The sequence below is a fragment of the Aythya marila genome (genome assembly GCF_965140915.1).
Source record: "Aythya marila genome assembly, chromosome: 9".
NCBI lineage: Eukaryota > Metazoa > Chordata > Aves > Anseriformes > Anatidae > Aythya > Aythya marila.
In genome coordinates this window covers 10,229,676-10,254,946 of record NC_139050.1, presented here as the reverse complement: position 1 = coordinate 10,254,946, position 25,271 = coordinate 10,229,676, and the positions used below count along the sequence as shown (strand labels likewise).

The following is a 25,271-nucleotide window of genomic DNA, read 5'->3' as shown; positions in this document are numbered from 1 at the left end:
GCGGCCGGGGGCAGCCCGCGGGCTTCGGGGGGTCCCGGGTCGCCCAGCTTGGAGGCGGGGAGGACGGGGAGCCCCGGGGTGCAGGAGGGGGGCAGCGCAGCCATCGCCCCGCGGTGCCGCTGCTCCTTCCCCTGCCCTGTGACCGCCCGCCGGTTGCCCCGGGACCCTAGGGTGCCTCTGGACCTTTGGTCTCTCGTTCCGGGCAGCTGTTGGTATGTAGTCAGGAAAGCAGGGTTTGTTTTTTAATTATTTCCTAGGAAGCCAGAGAAAATTTGCCCGTGAGCGAGAAAGGGAACGGCTTTGGCTGCTAGGCTCCTTGGTTCGCTGGGAGGCAAATCCAAGATTAAGTTGGGCATAAACTTGTAAAAATGTGATTGAATAATGGAATAACTTACTGAAGGATGTGTTCCTGCTGGAGTAAGTCTCTCTGAAGGTCATTGCAGACTGTGCTGGTCCCAAGTAATGTAAATATTAAGTCCGGGACTAATTTTATTACCTCTGTTCTTCACACTAAAGAAGGAAGCCCTGGAAGATGTGCTGCTCTGTGCCCTGATCTCCCTGGGAAAGGCAGGCTGGCAGTGCTTGGGACTCCCTGTCAGATAGTCCCCAGGCTGTTTGCTGCTGAAAGGCTGCCTCAAAGGCCGGCTGTGTTTTTGTTGGGGGTATTCTCATGGCTTTACCTGGTAGGATCTGATGCCTGCTTCAAGAAATAAACTTTCCAGGCATTTCTTTAAAATAGCTCTCTTTTCTTGATTATTTCGTGACTCTCTTGAGCCTGGTTGGTCTGTTTTCAAATGTTACAGAGAGGGAACTTATTCTCGTGAAAACTATGAGGAGATTGACAGTACTGTTAGACTTCACTTGGTTTTATACAGTTATTTAGTTGATGTCCGCTGGATTCTGCGAAGTTGAAGCAACAATTAATTGTATTTAAAATAACAGAGTTAAAAGTCGAAGTTCCCTGATGGCACGTAGCCAGTTTCCATTACCCAGACCTTTGCAACCGCTGTTGTGTGTCCTATTATTTTGTACCCACGATTTGCACAGAGGCACAGCATGGAAGGTACCTGTGGTTAAAACTCCTCGGTGTAAAGTTAACTGATACATGACTGCTGAGTCCTGGAGAGCTGCACTGGTAAAGCATGTTTCAGCTCCTTCAGCTGCAGCCTGCGGAGTAGACGATGAGCGTTGTGGCTCAGGCAGTCCAGAGGTTGCTGTAGTGGAGCCCTGTGCTCAGACACCCCCTGTCAGTAGCCATGGAGGTGTAACTATAATGATGCGCACTGCAAGTTGGTTTTTCAATTTATTTTTTTTTTCTGTAAGTACCTATCCCCATCCTTCCTGCAACCCACAGAAAACATAACTTTGAACAGTAACTCTGAATTGGGGATATCTTGGTAAAGTACAGAGGTTTTCTGGAGTCTTAACTCACTTTCTTTGTACAAATGCTTTCCGATACAATCTTAAATGAGCACGTGCTATTTTTTCCCCATGCAACTAGGTTTTCTCCTGTTATACAGAACTGTACTTCTCTGAAGACTAAATTAGAGGTTGGAACTTGTGCTCCAATTCTGGCAGAAACTGGACAGTGAAGTTGAACTGTGGGAGGAAATAGATTTTCTTATTTGTAGTTAAGGCAGTTAAGTTCTGTCTTACAGGACTGGGTTCATGTGTGTCACAGGACAAGCTTCTTCCCCCAGACTTTACAGTTGTGTTTGCCCTCCTGTGTAGATCTTTGGATCGGATTTGCAGAGTCTCTGTAGGGGCAGTTGCAACGGGAGGTGCCGTGCTTTGACTACATGAAACGTTCTGTAACGCCGCGTGCCTTTAGCAGTTCAGGCAAGGCACTGAAAATTGATGTATTCCCTTCTTTGCCACAGTTCTTACTGGGTAAAATGAAGATAATGCTCCCTCGTTAGTGAAAAGTTGTGGAAATAAGGTAATGTTTAAGAAGCATTTAAATACTATACTGATAAGAGAAATCAATCACTCTGCAGACTAGCGTATGAACAGGATGTAGTAAGCGATAGCTGAGGTCACACATGTAAGCAAGCTTGTTAAAAATGACTTCATTTTAATAAATATTCATTTGTATTCATGAATATAAACATTGCTGTTCACTGAAATTAGATGATGGGATTCTTTGCACTTGGTAGGCTTTCAGCTTCTTCCGTGTATCGCTTGTCCTTTTCATCTGCTTCTTTTTAAACTGAGAGAAATGAATAGAAGTTCTTTCTGGGTTTGTTTTGTAAAGCTCCCTGGGTTAGTAAAGATACAGGGGGAACGACTTCCTCTGCCTTGCTGAGAGGTCAGGCTGAAGCACCCTTGGTTTTCCTTGGTGGAGGGAAGGGGATGGAAAAGTTAAGCTTCCTTAAATTACTTGTTGCTTTGATCACGCTGATCTGTGCCTCTGGTGTGGCTTATCCGAGTCATAAGCAGTAAATGCTGTAGCAGTGCCAGACTGCCTGAATGCTGGGACATGCTGTACCTTTTGGCCTAATTTGTTACATTTCAACAGCTGCTCGTCTTCGGAGCATGAGCAGAGGCTGGCAGGAATGGGCTTGTGGAAGGTATGACTGGTGGAAATGACTGCTTGCTCTTTATTCCTGTGATTATGCCTCAGAGGAGAGGATGGGCGTGCAGCATGGATCTGGAGCGTTTCTCCCAAGCTTGGCATTTTCACTCTTCTCACTGCTGACCTGCAGATGTACGGTAATCCAGCTGGAGCCAGGCTGGCAACTAAGGCTACCCTGGAGAAACGGATTCTCACCTTAGACAGAGAGCTCTGCCCACAATCTCGGTATAAGTAAATAGAGTAACGTGATACAGATGAGGCACGCTGTCAGATAGGGCAGCAATGAGAAGTATATAAGCCATGAATGGAGGTGTGATAAAGGAAAATATTTTTATTAAGTTAAAAATTCGGGTTAGTCTGCCTGCAGGGGGAATTTCGCCTCACTTGTAAGTTTCAAAGATGGTTTTGGGGAATCTGTAGATGGTAACCTCTGTCTGCAACTGAAGGAATGCCATCTTGGACACAACTTTTCCTTTCTTTTCTCAACACTTTAATAAGAATCACTTCAATTTGTAAAAAACAAAAATTAATTGGATACTGTTAACACTAACTTAACTGTTTAGAGGGAAAAAATGTTTCTTGCTAATATGAAATTATCTTTTTCCATATAAGGTTATAAACAGTCAAGAGACACATTACTTAATCAAGCTGGCTTTCTGACCTCTGTCCTGAGCCTTGCTAATGATGTGGTTTTGAATCTCTTCCACCTTCAGTGTCTTCTGGTTGGTCACCTTATTTTCTGTCAGCATAACTAAGTAGGGTTTATACTTACAGTTTTTTTTACTTTTGCTTTGTTAAGCTTCGACATGTTTGTTAGTATATTGGGGCCTGCTAAATGAGCTAAGATTAATTGATATTGCTCCCCGTGTCTGTTAGAAATAATTAGTTGGCAAATTATTTACACTTAGCGAGTTATTATGTCAAAAATTGTGTGAGCTTTTACTCTCCTGCTGTCTCCTTTGTATAAGTGGAAACCAGTCTCCTGGGACACTTTCCTGTCTGGGCAGTTTCAGTTCCAAGCCTCTGTGCAAAAGGAAAGTTAAAGAAAGGTATTCCTGAAAAACTGAAGAGAGTGAAATCTTTCTTGAGGATAGTAACTGCCCCATTCCCATGACTGATACCCAGAACAAAAAGCTTATCAAGGCCCATACGTTGGTTCTTCACAGCAGAGTTCCTCGTATACTGGTGTCCAGGGCCCCTGCGACTTGATGCTTGTGAAGGGTAGAGCAGCGCCGGCATGCTAGATAACCTGAAGGAATCACACGGAATAGCTCGGTGCTCACTGACCACATCAGTATTTTAGAACAATAGTTCAGCATCTAGTGCCGAGTTTATTTTCAAGAGCAGCATAGACCATTGTTATTGATACCAAATCTTCTTGAGTGTTGGGTTTCTTTTCCACAGCTGCTGTGAACAGAGAGGTTGTTTTTAAGGTAGAGTTGGGTGTTGTTGTTTTGTTTTTTTTAAAGGTAAAGCTACTGAAACAGAGATTTCCTGGTGTGAAAATTGACTTCTCCAAATCCATATTGACTGCAAAGCAGTGTTACCATCCTGCCGCAGACAGTGACTCTCAAGGTCATGTCTACTTGGAAGCCAGCCTTGATTAGTCCTCCCAGTGCAGTGACCTTCATGTTTCGCTGCATGAATGCAGAAGTCTCACTTCAGCTGGTGAAATTGGGGAGTCAGAAGCTATTTGACAAGAAAGAGTAAAAGATAAACAAGCAAGTAGTCCACTTGTTATGGATTTCTTGAGAGAATTTGAAGTTCTTTATTAACATTTCTTACAGGAAATGAACTGCCATGCAGTAGGAGTGTAAGTTTTTCATTAATTAATACCTAGTTAAAGTGTAGGAAGAACTGTCAGTTTTTCTAGTGAAGAGTAATGACTAGAGGAGTCCCAGGGAAATCTGTAGTCAGGCTTGTGTTGCTCAACACAGTTACAAATGATCTGGAAGAGAGACTGACTAATGAAGTGACAGTATATGCTAAGAATTGCAGAATTAGGGTAGCAGAAACAAAAGATGACTGGAGTTGCAGGAGGTTCTCACGATTCTTGGTGATAATTTTTGACAGGACCCCTTGATTCCCCAGCACTTTCTGCATCCGCAGCATCCTTTGATGGGCTTTTCACAGGTTTGCTGCACGCGTGCTTGTTTTTAGCCTGGTTCCTGTAGCATTTATCAATCACCTGCAATCAATCTGCTAATATTTCTTATGAGACTGTATGAAAACTTCAGTCTCTACTAAGAATGACTATCTGCCTCTTGTTTAGTACTCTCTATGAGCAGGTCTCTGCACATTTCACAAAGGACAATAGCATCGTTGTTTTCTTTTGAAGGAAGTAGAAAAAGGGACAAAGATACGAATTAACCCAGGTGGTTAAGAGAACAGACATTTGAGAATGTCCTAGCTGAAAAACACTGAGCAAGTTTTGGAAGGTGAGAGCACTGTGTAGTGATAGTGTTAATTTCTGAAAGGCAGTTTAAAAAATCATTTCTGAACGTGGTTCTCCTCTGTTGTGGATATTGTGTGCAGTTTGGGTTCGTTCCTTCATCGTAAAAAGAAGTACGTAGCTGAACCAGAAGAGCTGATGCGGGCCTCAGTGAAAAGACCAAATGCATGAAATTGTGCCAATACAAGAACAACTGAGTAAGCAGGGGCTAATGGTCTTGGAAGAGAGATGGCTGAGGGAGGTGGTGCTGAGTGCTGTAAATTCAGGAGTGCTGTGGATGATACATAAGCCACTGCAGGGGTTGTGCTCTGTTTCAGTACGAGATCTTGAGGTATTGAAGCTGGTGACTGGCCAAATCAAAAGTAGTTGGTGGGTGGTGGAATGTTGTCAGAAAATTTTCTGGATGCAAAAAGTTTCCGTGGAATCCAGGAGATGTCTAAGCACATGGGAAAGCAATCCTCTGAGGGCTACTGAACCCAGGGACACCACGCCCAGCTTCATCACTCCTGCGAGCTGAAAGCTGGTGCAAGTCAGCAGAGTGCTCCGTGGGACTGCAGAATTTCTTTTCTAATGCTATTCTCTGAGCTTTGGCGTATAGCCACTGCACAAGGGCTACAGCTTCAGCTTTGAAGACATTGCTGTTCCAGACTGTCCCTGCAAATCCTAGAAAAAGCCAAGAGGCGATTTGATCCTAGTGTGTCTGCACCTGCAGGTGAGGAAATCTCTCTCCTTGAAAGCTTTTCTTAAGTCAGCTTCAGAAAGCCTGATAAGTGTTTGCTGGAACCTGATGCTGAACATACTCAAATTGGAAATCACGATCCCTGTTCTGTAGTAAATGTAATTAAGTATTGAAGATCTTGCAATGAGCGTATTAAGAGAGATGCTCTGGTTCAAACAGGAGTTTGTCTGGCCAGGTCAGATCTGGCCTGGGGTATGAGGGAGGTCAGGTTCTGTAGCCACAGCAGTCCACTGCAGTCTCTAGAGCATGGAAGGACTTGGTTAAACCCTCTTAAAACTAAACACAAGATGCCTTGCTGCAGGTACGATCCTTCATGGATCCACTGTAGCTGAAATGTGTGCATGTGCACCAAATTCCCGCTGGTCACAGAGGCTGAAGAGTTAGCACAGCAGGCACTTCCCATCTAAGTCCTATGTACAAAAAAAAAAAAAAAAGTTGTCCTAGATTAATTATACATGCTGCAATTAAGGATATCAAATATTGTAAGCTTTAAAAATAGGACATAAAGAACAAAGGAGCCAAATGGTTTGATTTTTTTTTCCCCTAAATTTCAATATAGAAGGAAAAGTTATGAGTTTTGTGTTAAAACAACTTTAGAAGGTAATCTGTGCAAGCGATAGCAATTTGTGAATCGGCTCCTTCGTGGTGGGCTTTGAAATAATTTATTCAAATGATTCATTGTAGCATTTCTGCTGAATTCAGCAGTGCATTTGTTGCAAAAGTAAAAACTAAAAATCCTGCAGCTACTGCTGGTACAGTTCCATCAAAGGTGGAGCATCTGATGTTTTTAATACTAGATTTTCTAAGGATTTCCCTGTGACTACAGAACACTGTATAGACTCCTTGGGGGTCAGGTGAACCTTGTGGACTGGGCTGTTGGTGCCACGGCCACTTGGCCGTGTGTTTGAGCAGAGTCCTCGGCTGTGGTGGAGCGGGGCTCGATGCAAGCTCCTCCAGGAGCTGCTGAACTGCGCTCTTAAAAAGTGAGACTCCTCGTCTGTTCTCATCTCCAGCCTCTGAGTCTGCCTTTGCACGTGTGCTTTTTAATCTTATAATTTACACTACTCTGACTTGAGCCTGCTGGGAAGAAGGATAACGATACATCCAAGGTCTACTGCTGTTCTGTACTGGGTTTGGGGATTACAGAACCTACACTAGTAGGTGATGAATTCATTTTTTATTTTCCTGTTATTTGACAAAGTGCCGAAGACTGGCTGGAAGTTATGCTTTACAAGAAAACACTTTATTTGCCAGCTGTTGTCTTCCATAATCAATATAGTTTGCTGCCAAATCTGCTCTGTTCTGTACACTGTGAACAAATATCAAGCATTTCTGAACAAGGGGATGCAGTTAAGGTGCTTTTTGGCACCACCAGCTCATCCAAGAGGTAGGACCAGACACTTGATCATATAGCTGTGATGATGCTTCTGCTACAATACAGGTGTCTGGCCAAGTGGCAAAGCTGTTGATTTTTCTTTTGGCAGTGGTGATTTTGGTACTTTGACAAAAGCAGCCGCACGGAGTGCTCGTCCCACTGCCTCTTCCACTAGGAAGGAGCATGTTTACGAGGGACGCCCGTGCCGTGCTGTGGTGCAGAAGGGAAGCTGCTCTCCTCCATACTGCATTGGGGTGGCTTCTCATTTCTGGCTCCTGTTAACATTGATGCTAGCACTGGTGAGAGAAAGGAAGGAGGATTTTTGCCTGCTTTGAAACTTTCAGAGCCTGTAGAGGCCTGCTCCGTAGCTTTTTAGATTGCAGCGTGCAAGTAAGCCGAGTGCTGGCTGACAGTCCCCTCGCTTACAGCTTGTCATTGTTCAGTTATTTAACTCGAGCATAATCTTTACATGAATAGAATTTCTTGTGCGTTGCGGAGTAACCTTTTATATCATTAGTATCTGCAATAATTTTTTCCCTTGTAAAGTGATTCATGCCTTCTTGCAGATAGGAAAGACATAAAGCATTATTCTGCAGTCGCACAAGAAGCCCTATTCATTCACAGTTTACATTGTGAAACCAATCCTGTATCCTCGGGGTTGGAGCTGGTTTCGTGGCAGCAGTCCTAATTACAGAATCTGTCTGCAGCATATCTGAACTGGGGGCTGCTCTAGAGTCGCAACTGGAATGAAATGGCGGGCTGAAAAGGAGGAAGTACGAATTTTTCTTAATGCACTCAGGCTTTCCATTGTTGCTATTCATAAATCGTAGGGTTTAGTCACCAACTCAGTCCCAACAAAAGGCCATTCAAGCTGAGTTTGAGACCAGATTCCCAGATCTGGTAACAGGAAGGAGCTTTTCTAAGGTTTTGTCTCGAGCGGGTTTACATGCTGGATCCTGTTTGATGCATAAGTAAAGCTGTGAGCTGAGCATGTGCTAACCCTGGTCAAGTAAAGCCGGTAAAATGTGAGAAAAACAGTTTCTCCTCCGCATCCCTAAGCAGTTGTGCTGCCTGGATTGTTTTTGGGTTTTGGTCTTTAGCTGGAGGCAAGCACCCAGCACCTCGGATAACCTTAGTGTGTTTGTGCAGACAGTGAAAATAAGGCAAGTAGCGATTACCGAGAAGATGTTAATCTGGTTGAAAAAAAGAGGATATCAGGTTCTTAATATTCATTCTTGGATTACTTCTTTCCCTGACATGCAGCAGTAAAAGGTGCTGAAGACATCTGAGCACAGAGGAGGAGGTAGTCTTGCCTTAGCCTTGACAAGTTGGCGTCTGGATTTTGTTGATTCCCGAATGTGATAGCACCACAGAAATAGACAAATTGGAAAGAGATTAGAGAATGCAGCAAGCGTGTCTGAAGGGCCTGTCTTGTTCCAAAGCTGAAGGGGCTGACTCTCCCTAACAAGGCCAGGCAGTGGCTTAGGGCATAATCACTCAATCGTTCTTCTTGCCATCTCCGCTTCCCAAGCAAATGTAAGCTGGTGCCAGGCACAGTTTGAATTTTGAAGTTGAACTGAAGAAGAGTCAGGTTAGGCAGGGAATCTGGGAGACCTCTTCCCCAAAGAACTCCTTGTGCAATAACCGTGAGGACGTGGAAAGCTTCAGTGCTTGAAGACGGTTTAAAGGGTTGGAGAAACTGCCCTAGTCCCAGGGCAAGGAGTACAGTGTAGGGGGAAATCACCCTTGGACTGATACAGGAGGAGACAGTGAGGTTGAACACATTATCCTTCTAATTAAGGCATAACTTCATTAGGATGCAACTATTTCCCAAATTAGGTGTAACTCAGACTCTTCTTTGGTGGTGAAAAAATTGTGCAGTAGGGAAGTAGGAGAGAGGAGAGGATGAGCAGAGAGGTGACAGAGGTCTCCCTGATATGCCTCACAGGGGAGAGAGGAAGGAGCTCTGGAGAAGTCCCATGTTTTTTGGGGAGTAATATTAAATCCTCTTCAATTCTGCTGCTCTGATGATCTCTGCTTTCTCTAAATGTGTACGTTCTCTTTCAGGAAATGCCAGGAAGCTTGGCTGTAGTTGGTGGAGACTCAGAAAAGAGCAAGCTGCAGCCTTGTGTCTCAAAGTGTCAGACAGAAGGACTCGTGGAGTCCAGGGATGGTTAGACTTCTTGGAGTCATGGAAGCATGGGTTTTCCTGTCTGAACAAAGCCCGCTAAGTCTTATAAGATGAACACCTTGGTGAGCCAATAGGACTTCTTAAACTGTGGCTGTGATTCAGAGAGGCATTAAGCACACCTGATTGGGAAGCCTGAGAGTCAGTGACTGCAGGGCGTGGAGTCTTATTACCTGGCCTTGTGCTTGGTGGGATAAGGACCCCGGGGTTCAAAAACGGCTCTGTTTACGCCCTTTATCCCCTGACTCAGGGCTGTGGCTGGGGCACACCCCATACCTCTGATCATCCCTTTGGAAGGCCCTCCTGTGCCTGTGGGGCTTTGGGGTGGTGCCAGTGGGTGTAGGAAGGAGCAGCGTGGGGCAGGCACAGAGGCGGCTGTGAAGCCGGCCCTGGCACAGCAGGCAGGTTGGCCGGTGGTGCTCGGTGGGCAGGTGGCAGCCTGTTACAGATACCAGCGTGGTAGCTGGAGCAGTTGCTAGCTCATCTTGAACGCAATCATTGCAATGTTTTATATAATGCACGGAGCAAACTAGGAGGGTTTCTGCGTGCAGCTCTGCCTAACTGCAACGGGCAGACATGACGCATTTGGAATTCCATCAAATAATCTCAAAATCGTTTCTTCTCACCTTCAAATTAAGGATTTAAAACAGGTAAAATGGGAACATTCATCAGTCTTGTGCCATCCTCAGTCCTTAATTAAAACACTGAACTTGAAGGTGCTTCCTTTTGTATCCATCCAGACTTAGGAGCTAAGGTAGGTGGCAGTAACGTGCGTGGAGGGCAGTCCTGTCAGATGCAGGTCTGGCCTTTCACGTGGTGCTAGGTGTTTACCTTTGAAAACACCAAAAGAAACGTGCCGTGCAGTGTGGTTTAACCATGTTTTGTGAGATGGATTTCCGTGCAGGAACAGGGGGTGCTCAGAATACCATCGGGGTGGTTTAATTTGATTATCGATGTGTTCTTGAAAGATACAGTAATGTCTAAAATGTAAGATGCTTGAGTCTGGAGTTTTCTATCTTTTAATAACAAAGTTAGGCAGCCTTTTTTCTTTCTGGTACAATTTTGACCATCATGATAGGAAATACAGCTGTAAGTGACTGTGTTAGGTGTAAAATTCTCAATTCCTCGTTTTCACAGCCTTAATTTCTATACAATTGTTACGTTCTGCTCTTGGTCTCTACGCCAGCAGCCTATTAATGGGTTGTAGGAGACTTAAAAAACAGTTATTCTGCCTTAAAATATTTTGCCATGGTCCCAAAGACCTTGGTGAAAGCCTAATGGAAGCCAACGTGGCCTCTACAAAAGGCCATGCATTCTTAGAGTTCATCTGCTTTGCTCCAGGCTGTTTGCAGGGTTTTATAATCCAGAGTGTTTGGAAATTCTGACAGCGCTTTTCTCTGCTGCTCTCTTCCTTATCATTAGAGGGTCTTGGAAAATGGAAGCCAGAAATTCACAACATGATCAAAATGTTTTGCTCCATTAGAATTAAAGGTAATGTTTTGTTCAGTCTGGAGAGGAAAAAAAGTGAGTATGGAAAAAAAAAATCAATGAGTGGTTAAAATAGAGCTGTTAAAACAGCAACACACAGACAGCCTGTGTATAAATATAGGCTAGCTCCTCTAGCACTGTTCTTATATGGTAGATTTGAGTGAAGGAAAAATATCAGCCTACTCGCACTGTCTACGAGCCTGAATGTTGGTTGTTAAGGTCTGATGCCATTTGTTTGCTGTCAGACAAGGCTGCATGTTACACGTGAGTCATAATGACTTTTCCTGTGTTTTTTTGTAGGGACCTACCTTACCAGTGTGAGAAGAGGATCACACAAGCATACTGTGGATTTTTTATCTGTACATGCTACTTGATTATCATCTATCTTTTAATGATTCTCTCAAAAAGAGAGAAGGATCCAAGAAAAACCATTGTCTTCTACTTGAGAGCTGGCTGAATTTTATGACGCCTTTTGGAGATTCTACCTGGACCCTTAGAAACAGAGCAGCTCGGGCTGCATCTCCTGATCAGCAAAGCTCTCTGTGTGGAATACAGTAACCAAGTTGCCTTCAATCAAACCGTATGCAAGTTGCACTAATTGTTGTAACTGTACTGCTGATACCACTCCGGACTTCGCTAGGACTTCCAATGCCAGTAGTTTCTCATGGGATTTGAATGTTTTCAATGGACATTTGAGTGTTTCTGTTAAATTTGGTGTGGCTGTGAAAAGTAGGGGTGGGGGTGTGAGCTTCCTGCTAAGTTCATGGTGAATTTCGAAGCCTCACTTCCACGTGGGATCCGTGCTATGGCAGCAACCTACAGGCTCATGGTCACAACTGTGAACTGCTACAGCAGCGTGGTGATAGACCAGCACTTCCAGCACACCGTGCATTACTGCACAGGCACTTGCCAGGTGTTTAAGCAAGGAGTCACGTGTATAGTTGCCCACCACAGTGTGTGCGCTGAGCTCAGCGTCCAAGATGCCAACCAAGACCATAAAATTCCTGTTTCTGAAAACGGGCTTGCCTTGCCTGGAAATGAGGACTATCATCAAATTCTCCCAAATAATCCAAGAATCAAAAAGGGCTCTTCAGTGCAAGCTTCTAGCAGTTTAAAAGACATTACTGGTGAGGCAATAAATCTTGCCAGTGGTAAAATAAAGGAATTCTCCTTTGAGAAACTCAAAAACTCTTCCAGTCACGTGGCCTACAGAAAAGGAAGGAAAGTTCGGTCAGAATCATTCAGCAGACGATCATTTGATTTTGACGTGATTTATGGGCACTTCAGCAATGATGAGAACTGCCCTCCCTGTGGCTTTTTGCAGAGTCCCTCACCTGTGGAGAAATGGCAGGAGAGCAACGATGCTCCAGAAGTCAGCATGAATCCCGTGGTTCCCTTCTCACCTCATTCTTTCTCTGAAGAAAACTTCATTACCCAAATTTTGGAAAAGCACAAGCTGGATGGTTCTTCTGGCGGAGATATTAAGGTGTGCTTAGACATCTTGCTCAAGTGCTCAGAGGATCTGAAAAAGTGCACCGACATCATAAAGCATTGCATCAAAAAGAAATCTGCAGACAGCGTTAGTGGAGGCAACAGCAGCGATCCCCTTGCTAATTCAGAAATGATTTATATGAATTTGATGACGAGATTTTCTTCATACCTAAAAAAGCTGCCCTTTGAGCTCAAGCCACCTGGGCACAAGGAAGCTAGTGACTTGGTGGAATTAGTTAACTGCCTTCATGGTCTGCAGCAAACTCCCTTTTCCCCAATATTTGGAGATGAGCAGCCACCTAGGTATGAGGACATTATTCAGCTGCCGTCCTCAGGCACTGTTCCTCTCAGAGCAGCAGGCGATCAGAGTGAGGTGACGGGCACCTCTCAGTCCGTGCAGACAAGTACTGTGAGCTTTACCTCAAACTCCCTTCACGGCATCGCACAGGAGAGCAGTGTGAGAGCTGGGAAAGATGCTTGTGCTCTACCTCAGTTACCGGCCACAAGCCCTTCTGACTGCACGTCTTCCGCTGAGGCTCTGTACATTGAGGAGGAGTCGGATGGGGAAAGAGCAGTAGGGAAAATAAAGGAGAAAGGGGATTGGGAGAGCTTAGAGCGCAGCTACCAGCTCTCTGGTTGTTCAGACACAGGTGTTGATGTGAAGCCAGAACGTGCTGGAGTGGGAAGCGAGCTTCCCCGTGCTCCTGAGAAACTTCTAAAGCCGCTTTCAGATTCTGTATCACGTGGTTCCCAAGCTGATGTCTCCAAAGGGGAACAGACGTGCAGGATAGATAAGGATGAGATAGATAAACTGCTGCTGGACTTGGAGTGCTTCTCACAGAAAATGGAGAGTACTTTTAGGGAACCCCTAAAGGAGAGTGAACCTGCCCGTTTGCAGGTGCTTGGCTGGCAGGGTAGGCCGGTACTACCTCTGGCTCTTGAACCCAAAAGTAAACCTGTTGACCCTACTTCCCCTCTGTCAAAAATCATGGAAAGCAACGGCCATAAAATGGAGGAAGAGGACAAAGTCCTTTTACTGCGTATTCTGGAAAGCATTGAGGACTTTGCCCAGGAACTGGTGGAATTCCAGACAGGCAAGGGAAGCTTGTCCAAGGAGAAGGAAGTGATGCAGATTCTTCAGGAAACTTTAACAGCTCCTCCTCAGTCCATCCTCCCGGGGCAGAAAAGCTGTGCTGGGGCTGCTTCCAGAGACTCTGTTCCAGCTTTGATTCAGCAGGCCCCAGAAGTGATTAAGGTAAGAGAACAAGGCTTTGACTGGGTAATAGAACAACCATGGGAAAATGTGGAAAAGTTACAGGTGCTGAGTGATTCATTGGATGCTGCAGCGTGGAATAACGTCCTCATCCAGCAGTCGTATTTATTTAAAAACAAACAAAAAAGGAAACAAAACCTGAGCAAACAAAATGGGCCCTGACATTTCATCTTTAACCTTGTCCTTGTCCTGCTGGTGTTTGTGTAGGCTGAGTTTGCATGTCGTTTAGGTAGGTTTTATAAAATAGAGAATTTTTCAGCTTACTACTTTATTCCTGGGAGCAGGTACTGGTCTGGCTCTCACCAGCGCCGTGGAGCTGGATGCTCCACCTCTCCCTTTCCCATCTCAGAGCAGGCTCCAACAACTTTCTTTGTCCTGCCTATCGCTGGTCCCTAAAGAGAGATCCTCACTGGCACAAAGGTCAGGATTTAGGAAGATTTATTATTTTCCCTTTCCTGCGTCCCCAGTGCGGTCATTGTGGAGTCTGCACAGCATGCCTCTCACCTGAGGAGCAGGTTTGCCCAGCAAAAGGGTCTTGATGGGGGCTCGCTTTCGAGGGGAGCCAACGCTGTCTGCCCAGTCCTTTGCTTTCGAATGGAAAGTGCTACTGCCAAATTTTCAAAACAACAGGGTGCCGAAGTCCCAAATGCATAGAAAGTATAAAGAGCTTTACTTTCCAAAATGCACCTTCCTCTTACGTACTTGAGAAGGTGTCCAGATTAGCAGTGAGCTTTCAGAGCTCCTTCCAGCAGGACCGTAACTTGCATGTCTTTAAAACGGTCTGTATGCCTGAAAATGCAGGTATTTGGTGCGATTCTGAAAGGGGGAGGGAGGGAAGAAGGGTTATTTAACTGAATTGATACAACTGGGGTTTATTATTTGTTTTAGACTAGGTACTTTTCAAGTGTTTCTGATGTTTCTCTGTACATCCTTGCTTATGGAAGACAGTAAGCATAACCTTGTCTGGTATCTCCAGCAAGGCAGAAGGGCTTCTTCCTCAGAGTGCAGAATTAAGTGACTCCAAAAGCTCTGAAGTCATCTTTTAATAGCTACTCTTGCCTTGAGATTTACGAGGTTTTTGTTTAATCTTGTGAACTTGAAACACAAATGTTTGCTCATGTGTGACACTGAATTTTGTGGCTGTTCTTCTACAATACTTGAGAACTGGATACGCTTACGCTGTCTGTCAAACAGCTTATGGGGCTGGTCCCCTATCAGTTTGTTTCCCTCCTCATCCACACGTCCTGTGTGTGTGTGTTTGCTCCTAGCCTGCCGTCCGCAGCAGCACTACAGGAGCTCCTGCTGCACGCTGCAGCTCGGCTTTTGCTTTGTGTCGGTGCCTGGAACCAAAGCTCACAGAAGAAAACTGTCCCGGGAACCCAGGGGCTGGCCTGAGCGCTGTGCACGTGCTGCCAGTCCCCTGGACAGTGGCTTGGCCCCTAGCAGGATGGATCCAAGGCCCCTGCACTGCTGCTTCTACTGGCCTCACTCTGAGGTTTGCTGTGCTTTATGTAGATGTGGTCATGGGTGCAAGGCCCTCTCCCGGTGTAGCATGTGGGGAACCCCTAAGTCTTGCAGCTAACTGGGTTTGGCTGGAGCTCCTTGGGGTTTCGGGTTCGGTATGGCAGGTGTGCGCATCAGCTTTAAAAGTATTTGTTGTGTTTTCTTTCATAAAGCTGTTACCAAATAGCTGTACAGGCACGTGCACACAAAACCAGATCTAATATTGATGAAAATGCAGTGCAGCTTTCATTGATGTGGGCTGTGACAGTTTTAATATCCCTCAAGCAAGGAAAAAGCAAAGGGGAAGCCACTTCAGCCCAGACTGTTTGCTGGTTCAGACTGGCCTATCTGAGTGGAAATCTGGGCTAACTTGTATCAGCAACAGACTTTTCCCTTTATCATAGAAAAACAATGATGGTCATCCACACGGAACAATAGAATCACTCGCTTCTTTGCTTTCAGAACCCAAATATTTAGAAACTAGGAAATGAGCACTCAAGAAGTCCATCAGTTTTGCAGAGCCCATAATGAGCGCATCACGCTCCGTCCAGGCAGGCCAGGAAGCTCGGCGTGCTTTTAGGCTGTCCAACATTTCCCATTCTGAGATCCAGTTTTCCGCTGCTTATCTCTAAACCGACTATTTGGTTTAAAATTTCCTGTTCTGTGTGCTGATCCTTTTTATACATTGTTTTTGAAAGAAGAGGCTCAATGAAAGCAGGTCAGCTGTCTGACTAGCTAAAGGATAGCAAAAAAACAAAACGCACCACCAAAATACAACAAGTGTTTACTAGCCTGAGAAAGACTAGCAAAAAAAAAAAAGTATTTTTCTATATGTTTTGCCTGTAGATAGGAGAAAGGTAAGGAGTGAAGCCGCAGGTGGTGAAGAAGTAGAGGTTGGGCTGGCCCTGTCTGCAGGAGTGCTGGTCCTTGGGGCTGTTGGGGAGGTAAAGGGGGTCACCTTTTGAGGCAAATGTCTTATACAAAGCCCTTGGAAAAGTCAGTGGTGGAAGGTTTTGACCTTAACCTCTCCGTGTGCTGGTTTGATGAAGTATTTGAGTTTGGGTAATTAATGCGTGCGAAATACCTAGTGCCACAGTAAAAGTACCCTAGAAAAGTCTGTAAGAAACTCACAAGCTCGTTCTGCTTTCAGAATCAAGTTTGGGTAGTGCAAGCCCCTGCTCCAAGCCCTGCCCATGCATTTTATTATAAGAACCACTGGGTGAAGTTTGTGAATAATTTTGGGAGCAGGAACCACGACAAGGGTTCGATGCTAAAAGAGGCCTCTTCTTTAGGGCCTGCAGGTGGGGATCCCATGTCAAAGGCCTGCTGAGCTGCACTGAGCCAGAAGGAGCTGTCCTGCTTCCTATTTCTCTCTTCCCCTGCCTTTCCGCTTCCTATTGCAGGGTTTTGAATCTTCCTTTTTACCGCACCTGCTGCTTGTGTGCGAGACACTGTGGTAGCAGAAAACGAGCCCTGGGTCTGTGGTGGGACGGGCGCTGCAGCTGCCTCTGGGCAGGGGTTGCAGCTTAGTCTGTCCTACAGCATTGTCCTGAGGCCACACGCCTTGCTTTTAGACGTCAAAACGTCTGTTGCGTGCCTCAATGGGTGGCCTGAAGCATGCTGTGTGTGGAATTAAAGCTGCTTCGTAATCCTAGAAAGTTAAGGCTTGGGGTGCTTTGTCTCGCAGAGCAAATCACGTGCTTCTCGAGGACCTTGGGTGGGGAAATTAACCCTAAAAAGTGTCTTCTATAACACCACAGTGCCTTTAGCTGCGATGTTAAATAATCACATTTTCTCAAAACACATTCACAATATAATGGAAAACTTTCTGGGAAATCAGATTCCTTCCCCGTGTATTACAAATAGTTCTGATCAGATGTTAGTAGCACCGGTCAGTTAAGCTGCATGCACATCTGCGCTCTTTTCCAGCATCAACTACTCATACTTTCTAACCCCAGATGGTAACAAAAGACTTTTTTTATTTGTTTGGTAATAGTTACTGAAATAGATGAAAGCAGTAACTGCATCTTAAAGCATCTTGGAATCAGAAATGACCAAAAAATAAAAAAGAAAAAGAAATGCGGTGAAATTAAAGAATTAAAAGAACCAACACCAAACATGCAGGGAGATATTTGTGGCACGTGGGCTAACTTTGTAATCAGGACAGATACAAGCTCTGCTTGCACGAAGTTGTGTTATCTTAAAGTGGGCATCTGAAGGTAGTTGAAACAAAGCCTCCTGATACAAGATGAGTTTTTCAGCCTCATTGGCTCTAAAACCAACAAAGAGTTATGCTGTTGCTGGAGAATTTTAATCTGTTTTGACAACGTGTAGAGCTGGTGCTCTTCTTGGCTATATGGAATGCACCATGGATACATCGGAGGCGCACGGGGTCCAGTTTTCATCCTCTTCTGTTGGTGAGGCTCGGTGAGACCTTTCCATTTACTAAAATCCTGTATTTGAAAAGCAAGGCCAGAACTGAGATGATGTTCTCTGTTATTGGGTTCCGAAAGAAACCTGGTGAAGTAGCTGGGACTCTTAAAGCCAAGGAAGGAAAGCAGGCTGCAGGACTGTGTGCTTGGCATCTTGTGGGGTGAGGACTGGACGTAGGTCGCTGCTCAGCGCTGTTGTCGTGATAGGTGAGGGAGAACACGCTTGTAGCAGGGCAGGACAAAGTCAGAGCAAGAGTTGGAGGTCACGGAGAAAAAGAGCAGATCGTCTCCTGGGAACTGCTTTGGGAACGGCTTGGGGAGCAGCCTTTGCCTCGTGAGAGTTATGGAAAAAGGGAATAAAAAGGATGATGTGTTTTGATGTCTTTAAAAACCCACTTTATTAAGAGCCATTTTAAATGCCTGAGCTCATTATCCAAGATCATCCTTATGTGCTCATTTGGTGTTGGAGGAACCGGCTGATTTGCTTTTTCCAGGCAAGAAGGAAAAAGTGATGTTTCCTGAAAATTACAGCCTTTGGTGTGGAGCGGAGCTCGTGCCGATCTGCCTCATCACCTCGGAGGCAGGGCCCTCAAACCACCAGCATCGCGTGCGGCTTCGCTCCAGCCGCGTCTGGCTGATGCAAGTTTGCACCTCATGTTTCAGCGCTGAAGCACGGAAAGTAGGAACTATTGGGGAAGATGGTATATTTAGCCCCTTCTGCAGCCCGTCTAATTTTAGCACCTTGGTCGTGGTGGTGGGTGCTTCCTTTCCCATGCTACCCCTGGCCTATTACAAGCCAAGGACAGATTGTCTGTCATGCAGCCAGCAGGGAAATAGATTCTGTTGTAGATCATGTTTCTCAATTAAAGTATTACAAGAAGGCAGAAGATCCTGGTGGTACTGAAGGATACATTGAATATCAGGTAAAAAAGGGAGGTCTGGCTTCAGGAGCGAGACACGATCTCCAGATGTTGTCTTGCTGAAGAGAGAGAAGACCTAGCATGCTTCTGCGGGAAGCCGTTTGCCATTTCGTGCCTGTAAAAACCCAAACCAAGAAAGCAACCTGTGGGGTTTGACGTGGTCTCCTGCAGAGTCCCCGTGCCCCTTCTGGAGCGGGCACCAGCAGCTTAGGAGCTGAGCAGGATGATGATCAAGGAGCGTTCTCTGCGGAGGGACCCAGACCTGGGCGGGGAGCTGGCTTTCCTCGCGAAGGGCTGCGATTTTGTTCTTCCGTCCCGCTTCAAGAAGAGGCTGAAGTCATTCCAGCAGGCCCAGGTTTGAGCACTTGGCATTTCTTTTTACTTTTTTTTTTTTTTTTTCTGTTGCTTTGTATTTTTCATTGGATCAGAGAATCAAACTGTCCCCTCCAGGCGTGTCTATTTGCAGCAAGTTATTTGCAGCAAGATACCAGCAGGTTTAAAAATAAACCTCCCAGGCTTAGAGCGCACAGTTAAAGTGTCTTTGTAAACAAGGGGAAAGCGTAATGGCAAGGGCAGTGATTTAACAGGGAGAAACAGCCAAAGGCTATTAGGTCTTCCCTGCATTTTTGTAAGAAAAGCCCAGTTTCTGTGTGATTGCTCTGAATGTCTCTTGTTGCATGTTGGACAAGCCCAGCTTTCTGCTGCACCCAGGCTGGGCGCAGAGCAGCCTGCCTGGCTTTGGCAAAGCTTTGGCCATCACAGGGTGCTTTGTTGGGCTGTTTCCTAGGCTCTGGTGGGCTGTGGTTGAAGGAGATGTAGCCGAAGAAATGGAAACTGCACCAAAGATTGGTTTCTTGGGATAATCCCAGCTTCTGTGCTCGCTTTCGGGGACAGCTGGGGAAGGCTGGAGTAGTTGTGCTAGGACAGCAGGTCGGCGGGTAGCCACCCCTGTAACGGGGGTCGCAGTGTGCTGAAATCCCCCGTCGTGAGCCTCGTCCCTGTTAAGACGATCGGTGACCCAGTGAGGAAGTAAAAAGGTGAAATTACCAGCGGTGCAGCTGTTTCCTAAGAAATAGCTCTTAAAATAGCCCCGGAGGATCTTGTAGCATGGGGCACGTTTTGATTCCATGGCTTCTGGTGCCAGGTTAAAGTCAGTGTATAAGGTTAATCTCTGCAACACGCTTTTTCACTCCCTGGGGGAGAACTGCATGAAGCACTGAGGGGCAGCAGTGCCTCCCCACAGCGCCAGAACCACCTCAGGGCACCATTAGGGGCTGGGCAGGGAGAGGTGAGGTCCCCCACAGGCCAAGGGGGGGAGGCTCGGCCAGCCTCTGGTGGATGGGAGCTCGGCCTGGTGGGACGCCAGAGAGCTGGGAGCGGGGCTGGAGGGGCTGCAGGCATGAGGCGAGTGGTTTGGAAATCCGGCTGGGTGAGGCCGTGAGGAACCTGACTGAAGCTTAGGGCTGGCCTCGTGTCCCCGTCCACCTAAATCCTTCTGTGGGCCTGCGTTGCTTGGTTTGTTTTATTGGGGTTTTTCTGCAGTAGCGCTCTGCTTCTGCTGGTACGTTTGCGATTTACAGTAGGAAGAAATTGCATCCAGAAATACCATTTCTCATCGCCTCTCCCCTTCTGCAGGAGCCGCAGGGACAGAGGCAGCAGAAGGGTGTAATGGTGGGGAAGGGCTTCAGGAAAGGAAGGAAGGGAAAGTTTTGGGCTGTTGATACAAATCAGCTCTGGGGAACCGCTGATCTCCAAGGATGGCCTGTGTCCAGTTAGCCTCCAACTTCAGTAAGGCAGGAACAGCAAAAATGAAAGGAGACATTAAGTCAGCCCTGTGGAGTGTGAGTAACCAGGCTGAGTCACTGTGCCCTACGCAGAAGAGGAGAGAATCTCTTCCTGAAGAAAGCAATGAACGGGTCAGCTTATCCTCCAGGACCCTGCTGGAGGTTTGGAGCCAGGAGAAAAGAAGAGGGAATATCTGAGCCCTTGCTGCGATGCTGCTTCCTCGCGGAGCCGTGTGCTGGGCCCGGTGCTGCCGGGGGGCTGGGGGAGTTTCTGGGCTTTGTGTGCGTGGTGCAGGGAGGCCGTCCTGCTGCCTGCTTTATTTGTAATGCAGATGTCACTGTGTCAGCCTGCCCAGAAATACATTGTGTGGCTGGCCAAAGATGACACAGTGGATAGACGGATGTTAGTTAAGGTAATTGAAACCGTGCTATAAAGCAGTGTTTAAAACTGGTTTGTGATGTTACTTTCCTTCTTAGAAAAAAATAGCAATTGGTAGCAGAGGTAAAGGATTTGTTGTAGTATTTGTAGCTTACTGCCCTAGTAGTCCTTCTGAAAATGCACGTCCCTTTTGGAGAGATGTTCCACTAAGCAAATAGCATTTATGGTTAACTTCTGGAAGAAGGAACCGTTGTTCTTTTTTCTTCCCCAAGGAATTGCCACAAAACTCCCCCCATATCGCTTCCTTTATTTTTTCACGAGGGACTCACAAGTATTTGTCATTAACTCCCTGCTGTGCCCATAGTGATTGACATCGGGATATATCCATTCTAGAAACATTTTTCCAAAGTGATTTTTTAGGGGGGATAAAAGTTGCGAGGTTGTCCTGGGGAGCAGTGTCATCAGGAGCTGGTTGCTGCTTGTTGTTTTCCTTGGTGCTGTAGATGGCTCGGTCTTCAATAAGAAAGAAGAAGACAAAGGCCAGAAATGTTCTCCCTTTCCATTGCTTCGGTAGGATCTTAGGAAAAGAAGCTGTTTGTGAGCTCTGCCTCCACCTTGTTTGCCTTGGCCTGGGCAGGAGTCAGTGATTCAGCCTCCCTGGGAAGGCCAGCTGCTGTGCCTGAACAGGTTCGCTATTTGAGGCTTAGCAGCATCCCTGTCTCTGTCCCGCAGGTGCTGAACCTCCTGCCTTGGCTTGGGGTTGTCGGGAAATTCACCTAGATCCCGGGGGGCTGGCTTGCAGCTTCTGCAAGCTGGTGCCAAACCTTGCTGAGTTGGGCAATGCCTGGAGGAAAATGGATTGCCCTGCTCTTCGGAAAACGGGGCTCGGGGCAACGTGGACGAGCCGTGGTAGAGATGGTCAGCTGGAGGCCTTCGAAGGAGGAAATCCAATTTCATTAGTCTGTAAGGGAATGAGGACATGTTGGTAAAGCAACGAGTCCTTTGGAAAAACAATATGTTTCTTTGGTTTCTTCTGGTATGTGGACATTTTTGTTAGGTTTGAGTCATTTCTTAGAGTTGGTCCTGGCAGCTAGCGGTGCGTGTCTGCGTCTGAGCACTAAACCTGCTGCTGAGACGTGGCTCTTGGAGACGAGCTGGCGTGAAGTCCTGTTAGAGGAGTCAAGTGGCAGGAGGTGGCACCGCGGTGCCTGTTCCAGCTTTGCTTGGTGGGAATGCCGAGCGGTAAGAGAGCAGCAGGAATTTCCCCTCTGCTGGAAGCCAGGAGGTGAAAACCACGGAGCAGAGCTGGGTCGTGGCTGAAGCTCACCAAACAGACGGGCAGGTGGGGTGGCGGCAGGCTGTAGGAACGGAAGCAGCCATGTCCCTGGGCTTCCTCCGAGCCAAATCACCAGCCTGACCGAGGAGCCAGAGCCCAGTCTGCCACCCCGCTGCTTCCCAGGCAGTTGGAGGCCTCTTGTAAAGGCAGCAGAGGAGAATTTAAAGAAATGCAAGCTCCAGGTGAGCGTAGAGTGGTTACAGTACAGAAGTCTGTTTGGGCTGGCGTACGTGCGCAAGCACACGTGTTCCTGCTCCTGAAGTGGGATGGCATTTGGAAGAAGGAAGAGGTCCTCCCCATTCAAAGAAAGAGCAGTGAAGCAAAGGAGTGAAGGGAAGGAAAATCCCTTGTTCTGTGGTTTTACAGGTCTTTGAAGAACAGATTGTGAAGTATTTTAAACTTCAGAGAAAATGGCTCAGGGAAGCTCTTACAATTCTCACTTCTTCAGGCAAACCCATGGCAAGTTGTGTTATTCAGCATATGTTAAGAAAAGCTCCAAATACCTGGAAAATTATAAGGCAAAGAATTTAGTCAGTTCATCATATACATTCTTCTGTATTGAGTGAACCTAGACTTGGCTACTTTATCCTAAAACCATTTTGTTTTGAAATATCTAGAATAAATAAACTGAAAGCTGCAGCTGTATTTACTTGACTGTTTCCTTATTAGCCTCTTATCACGTATGTTGTTATATTAATAACAACTCTTGCATTTGAACCGTTGTGCAATAGGCAAGCCTATTGCCTCTTCCCAAGAGAGTGTGTGTTTGTGGGGGAGCAAGGATTTTTTTTAATCTCTGGGCATTCCAACATCTGAATTCTGCTGCTTATATGGTGACGACTTTAAAAATGTGAAAAATACTAATTAGGAACAGACTGTGGTGCTGTACTGCTTGTGGGGCAAAATGATAGCACAGGGCCCAGCATATGGAGAGACAGCAAACACTGTCCGTGTTCTCTGGTATTACTGGATTGCAGAGTATGTTCTCCTGTGGTTAAATTGTATATTATAATCCACAGCTACAAGCAAAATGCACAGATCTTATGCAAAAGCAGCCTTAGCTGTGATATATCCTAAATTTTCAACTTTTGACATTGCGCTAATTTGTAAATTTGATACTTAAGACATATATTTTTATCCCTGTGTTACAATTTAATTGTTGATGGTTTTAGATTTTTTTTCCTGGTCACTCAGAACACAAACTATTTCTCCTCTTCTATGTGTTTAAAAAAAAAAAAAAAAAAGTATTTGTTAATTATATTTTCAGGTTCAAAGTAAACAAGAGAAGAAACCTGGAACTTCATCCCCCGTCCCTTTGAACTCAGTGGTTAGCCCTTGTGCTCTCCTGCCTGTGAATAAAGCCACCAGCAGTACCCCTTTGTCCATAAACATTCCACGTTTCTACTTCCCTAAAGGACTTCCGAATGTCTGCACTAATCATGAAGAGATCATTGCCAGGATTGAAGAAGCCTTTACAGAGTTTGAGGATGAGAAAGCAAACATCTGTGAAATGGGGAAAATTGCAAAGGTAACCGCTCCCTGGGTTTCTTTACTTTTTGGAGAGGGAGAAAGAATGAATGTAAAGCTATTAAAACACTTCTTCTTCTCATTCTTTAGTGAAAAAGAGCCTATATTATTTTGCTCTGAAGGTTTTTTGTTTTTTTCTTTTAAATGAAGAAGATAAAAATAATCTCAGTTAAAGTGGCTGTGGGAAAAGATTGCTGAGTGTCACGCCTGATGTGTACACTCCATCTTGCTGTAATTCACAAAATGGTTCTTTCAGGTTTCTTACAAGATAAAAATGTATTTGTTTTCCTGTTTCTCCATAATTATGCTTAGATAATAGCAGAAAATTAATTGCCTCTGTGGCTTCAGATCGTATCGGTTACCCTTTCTGTGGCTGGCTGTCCCCCTAATCTGGACATGACCTGTGTACACTGTAACAGCATTGCTTGAGAAAGCAACTTCCAGCCTACGCCACCTCGGACACAGCAGAAGAGGGAATGCTTAGTCAACCCTGATGCACTGAGATGCATATGTTCAATATCCATAATGCACGTGTCAGCAGACTTGGCGTAGCTACAGTCTGCTAATGAGTTCCTGGCTTCAGGGAACAAAACACAGCACTTGTGTGGGAGCACGGTGCAGATGGGCTGTTCTATTTTCCTCTCCTTCAACCATAGTTTTTAGTAATGCTGATCTAAAACTGGCAGTTGTCAGACGCATCTCATATGTTCAGCTTGCCCTGTGCATGAATGCCTCCCTGGCGCTGCAGGTTGAGCAGTGATGTTCTGTCCAAGGGGAGCACTTGTTTCCTCAGAAGGAAGCTTTTTCCAAAAGGAGAGACTGGGGTTTGGTTTGTGTTATGTTTGCTTTTAGAGGAATCAAGCGGCACATTTGTAAGCCATCTCATTTACTAGATGAGGTTGAATAGGGTTTGTGGGGAAAATAGAAGGGGTTAACTCAACGATTTCTTCCAAACATTCTTCCTCCCATTTAGTGTGACATCCTTCCCACCTGCACCCTGCCCGATCAGCGGCGCTCCATCCAAGGTCTGTGTTCTGCAGATGTTCTGATGCCTTGGCTGGAGCCGTACAGGTGGCTAGCAAGATCTCTGCAGTAAAGCAGAGGCTTCTTGAAGGTATCAGCAACTCAGTGTTTGAAGTAATTTTAAGCCTGCTTTTCTGAGGCACTAGAAAGCCCAAAATGCATGAACTTTCACTGATTACTGCTCTGAAAGCTACCCGGATAGAAATGCTAAGGCAGCAGCTAGTTAAAAGGTTGTGTTTGGGCAGTCCTTCTGCTGGAGTTGGCCACTTTCCATTTGGACACTCATTTTTGGTTATCCTGCTGAGATCTAGCAGCGTTGGGAAATGGGCTGTTCAGGGTAAAAGGCACTGCACTGAAAGCTATGGGACTGGAATCACTTCACCTTCAGATATTCAGTCGTTAACTGTCTGTGATGAGAACTGGAGTTCCCTTGCTGTCAATGAGAAGTCAGCCCATACAAAGAGCGGGTTATCCCGTTATCAGGTACGTCAGCAAGGTAGCTGGTGTGAGTGGTCTTCTGGAGGTGCCTCTCCATTTGCTTTGCTAAATAGTGAAAATCAGAACTTAAGAGCTTGAGAGAGTCTCTGGTCCTGACAGGATGTATTTCTCAGCTGCCTACAAAGGCATGCAACAAAGTAGAATGTTATGGGTGGATTCTGAACCATGGCACACAGCAAAAAGCTTTTTGACTCACCTGTATGTCATTACTGCTTCATTTCCCATACGTGAAAGTGTGGAGTTGGTGTATAAGCAGGCTCTGCTTGTGACTGCTGTTGTATTCCTCTT

At 45.8% G+C, this 25,271-nt stretch overlaps 1 protein-coding gene across 4 annotated transcripts in view; it reads left to right on the top strand.

Annotated features, from left to right (window-relative positions):
• Positions 1–25,271, top strand: part of PPP2R3A (protein phosphatase 2 regulatory subunit B''alpha) — a 50,359-nt gene that overhangs the window by 309 nt on the left and 24,779 nt on the right. The window contains exons 2-4 of one of the 4 annotated variants that reach the window (XM_082766945.1): positions 9,209–9,394; positions 11,118–13,563; positions 23,203–23,463. In XM_082766945.1, coding sequence (XP_082623071.1) covers positions 11,581–13,563; positions 23,203–23,463 — 2,244 coding nt within the window. In that variant the 5' untranslated portion in view covers positions 9,209–9,394; positions 11,118–11,580. Of the gene's footprint in view, positions 1–110; positions 213–9,208; positions 9,395–11,117; positions 13,564–18,412; positions 18,792–23,202; positions 23,464–25,271 lie in introns of those variants that run through there. The other 3 variants (XM_082766946.1, XM_082766944.1, XM_082766947.1) reach the window with 3 other exon arrangements.